The following is a 9,866-nucleotide window of genomic DNA, read 5'->3' as shown; positions in this document are numbered from 1 at the left end:
ATATTGAATATATAACCAACTGGTTAAACAATTAATAAGAGGAAATCAGTCATAGTGATTAGAGTGTATGACGGATGAACCAGCCATCACTGCGCTCGACCATCTTTTAGGGAGCCCAATGACCCGGCCCATCACGCCGCCACAAGTCTGGACATTTTAGTGAGCATGACTACTCAAAACACTAGACCACGTCAAAGCTACTTACAATTGCCATCTGATAGTTATAGTATTCACATTTTACATAAGAATGCATGCGGCAATCAATACAAAAACCGCTACGCTTTCATATTTCTAAAATCAATCAATTAAATCAAGAAAGCAATAAGAAAATGAAATTTTAACGTTGTATGCTAATAAACTAATTATTTACTTGATATGTTGTCATCTATGAATTCGTCTATCCTGTAATAGGCTTTCTTACATAAAAATTGTTTAATATAAGATTTGAATTGCCTCTCTGTCAGATTTAATGCAGATTCTGGCAGTTTATTATGAAGTACCGCCTCGCTCTATTGAGAACACCGAGCTTCTTGGACGCCAGCTTTATCTTTTCTTCCAGGTGACTGCGGAACTCAACAGTACTAGAGATGTTGACACCGAGAATTCCAATACTCTTAGAGATGGTAACGGACGTGTTTTGGAATTGAGGAGCCACAGCAAAAGGGGTTTTCTTTTTGTACAAGTCAGTGAAATGTAAAGGAAGAAAGATTGAATTTTATTTCGCACTTTTACAAAGTAAAATATTGTAGTCTGTGGTATTATAACGATGCAATTAAAAAAATATATACCTTCCATAGTATTTATTAACTCTTACTTTTATAAAAAAAATGTGATAGTATTACTTTATATGCATTATGTAATCATATACATGTCATGAATACAATTTTAAAATAATAACTTTAACACACTAATTATTATTCCTTTGTTATATAATCACGTTATTTTAAATGCAGTTAATTTATACAATATATATTCCATACCGTCTCAGCTTTAGCTTTGGCTTCTGTTATCTTCATTCCAATCAACTTCTCCAATATTAATTGATACATTATATTTATAGTCTATATACAGAACATACATATATTTATCAGTACTTCGTCCGGTATATTCATTCCAGATAGTAACTCGACAGACGCAATGTAATCGATCTTGCGCTTCATTTCTGCCACGCAGTAATTGTGTCATACTGTACAGGGCATTCCAAGTCCCACGCACCGCGCAGGCACATAAAGTGACTGAGAAAACGTGTTCAATTTAATTATTATACATAAAAGCAGTACTGCACAAGATTAATTTCTAAATTCTGATATATCCTAAAGATTTATGAAGAAAACGTGTTAAAAATCAACGAAATAACCTGTATTTTATATATGCAGGGAGATACTGTGCATATATAAAATACCGTTTGTGATCATTACATAATTATAAGTAAAATTAGTGAAACTGGTAATATGAATTATTATTTCAAATTTCTGTCTATTTTTGGAGATTTGAAACAAAGTAGGGTTACTTTTAAAAACAAAGTAACCCTATTTTATTTTTAAAATAATCTTGCAATTATGAAATAATCACAATTTTCGGGTACTATTCAGTTATAATATCGCAAATAGAAATATCGCTTATCTATTTTTATTGTGGGTTTTAAATAACCTTTCGAGTTGAACCCATCATAAAAAACGCATATACAACACTCGACGAAGGGGTTATTTCTCAGCAATTATAGTGTTACTGTTATTTAATTTATATTAAGGTTTTAACCCGCTGATTACAGATCAGCGGGTTAAAACACAGAACACAGAACTGGAGATAAGAGTGATAAGTGGAATAAAAGAGAAATGTATCATCTAAAAAAAATAAAACATTGTATTAAATTATTTAAATAAAACAATTTTGCTGTAATCACAATAGTCTTTGTGTTACTATTATGTACCCACCCACCCATGTAGGTATATCACAGTTTTAGCTATCCGTGAAACATCTTTTCTTACTACATCTAACCCTAATCTGAAATTATTGACTCGAAATAGCAATTGTGGACTAGATGTAGATAATAAAAAATTCTCAAAATGTAGACATTTTACGTTTGGATTTTTTTATCAGGAAATACATGAATTCAATAACCTATCCTTACCTGTCGTATGCCTGCCTGTATAAATAATATTAATTGTCATGATGCACTAATACTCGATAATTATTGCTCGTAACTTTAATACAATACAAAGAAAATTTACTTAATAGGAACAATTACAAGTATATTTGCTCCTATGTTTACGCAATAAGTTACATGGCTTTCAAAAAATAAAACCGTAATTATAAGTAATTTCAACAATTACAAACTAAACGATTTTCCCTGTACACAATTAATAAAAACCAATCAAGTAATGAAAACATATTTATCATAGATATCATTGTGTAATGAAAATTAAATACTATTATACCTACCCATTATTTCCATTCTAGAACATTTAACTATGGCCGTCTACTTCAGTATGTTCACTAGTTTCTGCTTTATTCAAATCTTGTTGGTTTACTAGATTACTTGTCAACAACTCAGATGTTTCAGTACTACTCTTCAATTTATCGATAGTTTCCTTTGCATACAGTATTTTTGTAAAACCTTCTTTTGAAATATTTATATCAACAGATTTACATTCTCCACTATTAGATATATTTGTCTCAAAGCTAATTTCAACAGCATTCTGTTCATCTCCTTTCACATTATTAACAATTCCCAAATCAAGTTTACTAGGAGCATTAGACTCAGTTGTTTTTGCTATATTGTTGCTATTATTTAATTTTTCAGCCACATTTGCTTGATCAATTAATATTTTTTCTGTTTTTTCAAGTATTGTTTCTGTAATTGCTTTTGTAGGATCATCCGAATCTTCGGATGAATTGTGGTCAGCTTGATCTAAACGCTGCACAGTTTTTTCAATAGTAGGTAATTTATTTTCATCACAATTTCTATTAGAAACAATACCTTCTTTAAACTGCATGGAACAATGTATTTCATCAGAGACTTGCTTAGATTTACCATTCTCCTCAGTGATAATATTCAGGTGATTTTGGCCTTTAAAGGTAACTTTGTCCTTATCTATTCCTTCAATTACTGTATCGCCGATTGACAATTGGTCATCCTTCAAATTAACGCAATGGTTGTTTTCTAAATTTTCTTCTTTATTCATATTGGCTTCATCATCTGTTGATGCAAGGAGAATATCTTCAATAGACTCAATATATTCGTCATTGTTAGTAGAAAGTTTATTCTTATCTGTGCCAGTAACCAGTTCATTCTTTTCATCATTACAAACTGATGTAGTTTGTACAGTCATTTCGTTTACAGTATTTCTCATTTCTGAATTTATAGTACTGGTTTCAGCAGTTTTATTAATTTCTGATTCAGAATAACTTGAATCTTCAATGCTAATTACATCACTATCGTCTATTATATCGCTGTCTTCCAATGTATCAGAAATAGCAATTGGACTATCAGAACCACTAGATTCCACACTTGAAGAGTTCACCTCATTTTCAGAGTGTAACTTCTGTAAGAGATGTAACTCATCTATATCAGAATCCGACGCATTTTCATAATCACTATACGACTTTTGATCAACCGACACTTTGGATTCATTATTATCTGGCACAGTAGAAGTAAGTATTTTGTTAGTATCATCATTTGCTTTTAATTCTTCATTTACACTATTTTGATTTGTACTCACCAAATCTTTTGATTTTTCAGTGTCGGAGTTAGGAAATGCAGTTGGTGCATTTTCTTTATCTTTAATTGCAGTCATAGAAGTTTCTGGGTTTTTTTCTTGATGATTTTCACAATTCTTTTTGGATTTTTCTTGAATTAATCTTTTCAATCTTTCTTTTCTTCTATTTGTATTCTCTAACAATGCTTCATCAGCTGGTTCACCTTCCTCATCTTCACTCTCAACTGGTGACTCATCTGCTTCTTTGTCTCCAATTTCTTCTGGTTCTAATTTCAATAGATTTTGCTTGTCTGCAAACCTGAAAATTATATTCATTACTATACACCACACTTTTGTTGCCTAACAAATAAAGTTGGAAGGTATACATAGACAGGCCAAGAATTATAATCAATACAAAAAAATTGGAAATTTCTCAGAATATACAGTAAAACATATAACCGCCTAAAATTAACACTTTTAGAAATTATTTATATTCATTACATTACTATACACCACACTTTTTTTGATTTTCAGATTCAGAGGATTTAATTGTATTGCACCCTACTTCACACTTAAGCCATATAACTTTTATATGGTTTGAGAGCTCATATAGCAAGGCTTGTGTGTGAAAAATCCCAATTAATTCTACGCAGTAGTTTTTGGTTGGTGCCCTTTTTATAATGGAGAGTGATAAGCAGTATTTTCCACATATCTCACTGTTTTACTAGAGAAAGGGCAGCAACAAGATTATAAAACGTTTTTGTATAAAAAAAAAATATATAAATAATACAATTTATAGACCAGAAGCCCTGCATGGGTTTATATTATCATTAAACTAGCCTCCTCTGTATATAAAATTTTATATTAGCCACTTGGGTAATACTTCAATACTTCGATTATATGCAAACTGGATACTTATATTAAAACTTTTATGGTACTCACTTATTGAAAACTTCAGTCTCTTTTTTAGTAGCCAACTGACGATTATGTGTTAACTTAACCTTTAAATCTTCATCTTTTTCAGCTGGATCTATATCTAATGAAAGCCTGGAAGCTGCTAATCTCCATTCATTTTCTTGCCTACGTCTCTGTAGTTTCTTACCACATCTTGTGAACAATTCACGAGCTGAAACATTATTGTAATAATCACTATATATTACAGTATTTAAAACAGTGTACATCTTATGAACATATATTTCAATATGTTGTGCATATTATGGACAAATCTAATATTGAGGTTACTGAGAACTAATAGCTCCAATGCTAACTATGTCAGGTCGACCTCCATGAGGTACCCCTTTGAAACCACTGTGGTTAATACCTGATGGTTTCTTCACAATGGGTTACCTGATCTGACCTCATTGTCCTCTCATTATCCTCCACTGGTGCCCCGCCCGCGTATACCATTAGCGCAGCGCAGGCAGGTGCACCATTCAATTAACACCCATAAAAACAAATATTACATTTACTTCCAATTAATAACAGTAGACTATTCCTTCAACCAGTCCCACCACCCTATCATTGGTGGTGTTACACTAATTGCTAGTTGTTCATGAACAACATGAATCTTAATCATGTGTACCACATGATACTAAAAACCATATTAATATCTATTTTGTGGTTTATCAGGAATAAGAACTGAGACTAACAGGCGAAAACTGCGACCATACAAATTAAAACATATAGTAATTCTCACCTTCTTCCATAATATCTGCTTCATTCCACCCGAGGTTATCACTCTCATTTGCCTCTCTCACGCATCGGAGAACATCATGAAAATCTGGGAAAGGCAATGGTGTGCCAATTGGAACCTTTTTATTTATCCACTTCTCTAAACGTTTGGCGGGACCTGATGGACGCCCAGGCCGTGCATCTATCTGAACACGCGGTTCTGATGGCATCTTTGTATTTGTCAACTGACAAAATTTTGCATGAACCCTGACCATTCTCTCTTTGTATCTGAAATAATAATAATAATATCTGAGGACAATTCCGCAGCACCATCTAGTCTGAAGCTAAGCATAGCTTATGTTTTAGGTATTATATAACTGATATAAATACATAAATACTTTTTTATATGAATACACATACATAATGTGCATATAATTTCCTTAAATTCTGAGTATCATCAAACTGACACACATTTCCATATAGTGAATAGCATATGCATACTTAATATTGCCTGTTATATAATATGTACTTAGTATCACTGCCAAAATAACTTGAAATTGATATATAGTAGTATAAAGTGAATCAACTATTATAAAAAAGTGAAATTACTTTCTCACTAACTGTCCAGAATATTACAACAAAATTTTATTTCATTCATACAAAACATTATAAATAAAATAATAATTTGTCATGACCATATATCACCAAATTTACACTTAAGTGGCCAAAATATTTAAAGTGGCTTGCAAATGTTTTTTTATTTAGATTATTTCTAGATAGGGTCATCCTAAATAGCTAGGGCATAAAAAATAGCCTTCAAGCTATTTTTAGAACTACTAAACATACACAAAACATCATAGAATTTAATGATTGATACCTTTCAGTAAGTAAATATACAGAATCTTCTTCATCATCAAAATCGACTTCCTGCTCCTCTAGTTTCTGAATTGCTCTATGCAATTTCTTAAGTGTCTTCTCCAATTTACGGATTTGTCTTTGACGGTTTGAATCAAACTCACTGTGTTCACCATATAAGAAATTATCCACTACAGTCTCTGAAACAGTTGAAACATTTAGTTAGTTTAGTTATTTGAAATAAAATTGCATTTTGTATTTGCACTTCAACCTTACACACAATATTCAACAGATTTAAGGAATTCTTATTCTGTTACTCAATGAGGTTCTATAATAATGCTATTAAAACTTAATAAGTCCCAGAGATATAAAAATTTTTAAACAAAGAAATCATAAAAGTCAAATTTTGTAGTATACATATACAATTAATTCTCAAGTTACAGTTAATTATGTTACATCATACAGTTAGTTAATGGGATGAAATTATAGCATAAGAAGGTGCTTTGTCATTTCTAAGCCCTAAGGTGTATCCTTAGGGCTTGGAAATGACAAAGCATAGGTGAGATAGTGGTGTCACAATACAATTTATATACATAGGTGACCATGACCATACTGTTTTTCTAAATTCCAGTTGCTAGCTGTTTAACCTAAACTTTATCACCCATCACAAAATCAGAGGACAAAATCTACATACTTTCAAAGTAACTTAATTCAGAATTAGTTCAAAAAAATTACTACTATTGTTTATGTTTACCTCCAATTTCAGCCCCTTCCGTTTTCAGTAATACTGAAATAGTTATTTCATAATTATTAATGAAAAAATGTAAATATAGATGCAATATATTACTATCAAAAATAAATTTAATCTTCCTGATAGTAAAGAGTTATAATGTAATGATAGATAATAAATTTCTAATCTATTATTAAAAAATCTTACCTGGCACATTATTTGCACTAGTAGACACTTGTGATTTTGCCATTTTCCGTTGCATATTGAGTTCATCAACTATATCTTTTATGTATAAATACATTTTCTCAGGTCCAGCCTTCATTGCATTTATTTTACTTGATACCATTTCAATAAAATCTTCTGACTCTGTGTAATCTTTTGAAACTTGTTTATAGTATGTTTTAACCTTTTTCTCTACAATTTTTTTCATATCTTCAGAGTTTTCTAATTGGAAACACAAGTCAATAAACTGTTGATAGACAGGATGAAAACTAATGTTTTCCTTATCAATTTTGTCTTGCATGTTTGATGCAGAAAATTCTACCTGTAGTTTTGTATGATCTTTCTTTGGCGTGCTTGTGTATTGTTGCACTTCTTTAACAGGTGATTCCTCTATTTCAACAATATCACAAATTACAACATTTTTTGCCACATTAGTTTCTTTCACCACTGTTGTCACAGGTTCAATTTCTATCTCAATGATATTATTCTCTTTAGATTCTTTTGGGTACTCCAATTTTTTCTTACTGTGGGGTACCTTGTCTTCAGTCAAAGTCTCTTCCTTATCACTATGGCCACAAGAGTTTTTGGTTTGCTCTACAACTTTAACAGGACTATCTTCTATAGTAACTTCAATTTGATTTTCAACTATTTGCATTTGTTTTGTTGTTGGTGGCTTTACAGGACTATCCTCAATAGTTATTTCTATTAATTTATTTGGTTCCGGTTCTCTGTTATTCTCTTCTTCTAGAGGTACAGTGACTTGTTGCTCAGGCCTCAAGTACCACAAAGGACTCGCAGTGGATGCAACTGGTGAATCCTCATCATCAAGCTCCACAGTCAGAACTTGCTTAGAGTTTCGAACAGTATGATTTGGTTTAAGTTTTTTTCCAGAAACATTTAGAATCTGAGAAACCCCTGGCCGTTTAAGGGGACCTGTTGTTCTTTTAACTGTAATACTTGGTGGTAAATTATTTAATGACTGAGGGCTATGTATTTTAATAGGATTTTTTAACATAGGAATTTTATTGACTATAACTTGTGAACAATTATTAATTTTCTTAAATAAATTGACAGGATTAATAGCCGTTTTAGAAGGCAAAAGAATAGGTCTTTGTGTCTTGATATTAGGTTTCATTGATGCCTTTTGTTGTGGGTTTCCATTTACTTTCTCTCTATTAGAAAATGGGTTACATATTGCATTATTTTTTCGGACTTTCGTCATTGTAACAAGTTCTCTTGGTGATTTCTTAATGGTACATGTTTTAGACGTTGCCGGTTTTATTGTTACTCCATGCAGTTTCGTAGGTATGTGTACCATAGCGTTTAGCCTGGGTTTGATCTGAAATAAACGAATTAACAGTGAAACAATGTGAAATATATGTACATATATAATAATTCACATGCCATATTACAAATTGTTATACTTACTTTCTTTGGAGCGGGTTCGGCTTCATCGTCTGAAGACCCTAATTCTATTACATCCTCACTAGCCATTTCGAATTCCCCTTTCACCAAATTCACTAGTAAATATTAGTTTTGAAAGTATTAATCATTACACTTCATATAAGTATTAACAGAGTTATTGATATTTATTTAATAAAAATGGGATACATATATTATAAAGACTGACTCCGTTTGACATAAGTAAAAGAGAAACAATATGAAAATATATCAAACACAATGGACGCATAAAGTTAATGACGGTGAAAATCGGAAACAGCAGTCAGTATTGCCAACTTAAACTTTGTATTTCTGCTAAAAGTGAAAATCGGCAAACGTATATGATACCACTGAACGCCGCTGACGTGTTTGTAAACATCTCTAAATTGCTTGTAACTCTATGCATTTCTATATGCATTTTTAACTTTTCTAAGGTCTATTTATATAACATTCTAAAGAATCAATTATCTAATACTTGATCATCCGATCTTTTCTTAATGATCAAATATACAAAAGTTAGTGATACTAAAAAACTCAAAAATATCCCCATGAAGTGAAATATCAAAAAATTGAAATTGAATGAAAATAATCGATTATTGACAAAATACTATTAATATTACTGACATTATTACAATGCTAAAATAAACAATATATATATGTGTGTGTGTGAGTGTGAATAAGCAATATATATATATATATGTGTGTGTGTGTGTGGGTATGCAGAAAATGCACAATTTTATTACACAATACGCATTAAAATTGCAACCGTCGAACACAGTCATCTCATATTACCTTTTTTTTTTTTTTTTTTTCATCAGTCCGTATTGCAAAAAAACCTGAATATCCTACCCATCCGCCGCTCTGTGGCCCAAGTTGGATTAGATGGACCCTACGTGTCCATCCTCTCCCCTCCACTTCCGCCGGCCGGCGTGGGTGCATGGGCCTTCGGAGCGCGGCATTGCTTTCCGCTGCCTATCCGGTGGTCGGCGTCACGACCAGCCGCCGCGCAGTACCGACAATGCGGCTTCGGCGCGACGCACGACACGGCCTTATGACCGGCCTGTCCGCAGCGGAAGCACATGCCGCCGCAGTTAGCACCGCAGTTCGGGTCTAATCGTCCAAATTTTGACCCTTCGACGAGTAAGGGCAGCGCACCCACAAGGAGGAATAAGATTGCCACTAATATTTATTTAACTTCTGGCAGGACAGAGGCCAGCTTGTCGGCCAGCAAGTCTGCTTTCTCACCGGAG

The 9,866-nt window shown here is 32.5% G+C and overlaps 1 protein-coding gene across 1 annotated transcript; it reads right to left on the bottom strand.

The window, feature by feature from the left end:
• Positions 1-876: 876 nt before the first annotated feature.
• LOC131842943 (uncharacterized) lies at positions 877-8,854 on the bottom strand. The gene is made up of 7 exons (XM_059191515.1): positions 8,605-8,854; positions 7,162-8,515; positions 6,247-6,424; positions 5,395-5,657; positions 4,641-4,824; positions 2,443-4,017; positions 877-1,235 (listed from the first exon to the last, which is right to left on the bottom strand). The coding sequence occupies exons 1-6, from the start codon at positions 8,668-8,670 to the stop codon at positions 2,466-2,468; spliced, it is 3,597 nt and encodes a 1,198-aa protein (XP_059047498.1). The 5' UTR covers positions 8,671-8,854; the 3' UTR covers positions 877-1,235; positions 2,443-2,465.
• Positions 8,855-9,866: the final 1,012 nt, after the last annotated feature.

This window comes from Achroia grisella, unplaced genomic scaffold (genome assembly GCF_030625045.1).
Source record: "Achroia grisella isolate CSIRO2021 unplaced genomic scaffold, CSIRO_AGI_Agris_v1 utg2671, whole genome shotgun sequence".
NCBI classification, from domain to species: Eukaryota; Metazoa; Arthropoda; class Insecta; order Lepidoptera; family Pyralidae; genus Achroia; species Achroia grisella.
The sequence above is the reverse complement of the archived record's forward strand: the minus strand, read 5'-3'. Positions and strand labels throughout refer to the sequence as shown.

Excerpts from the sequence above, each read along its gene's own strand:
- LOC131842943 (XM_059191515.1), bottom strand. The coding sequence starts at position 8,670 with ATGGCTAGTGAGGATGTAATAGAATTAGGGTCTTCAGACGATGAAGCC. Across the intron at positions 4,825-5,394 it reads AGCAGATATTATGGAAGAAG|CTCGTGAATTGTTCACAAGA; the intron begins GTGAGAATTACT and ends ATAATGTTTCAG. Across the intron at positions 4,018-4,640 it reads GAGACTGAAGTTTTCAATAA|GTTTGCAGACAAGCAAAATC; the intron begins GTGAGTACCATA and ends TATAATTTTCAG.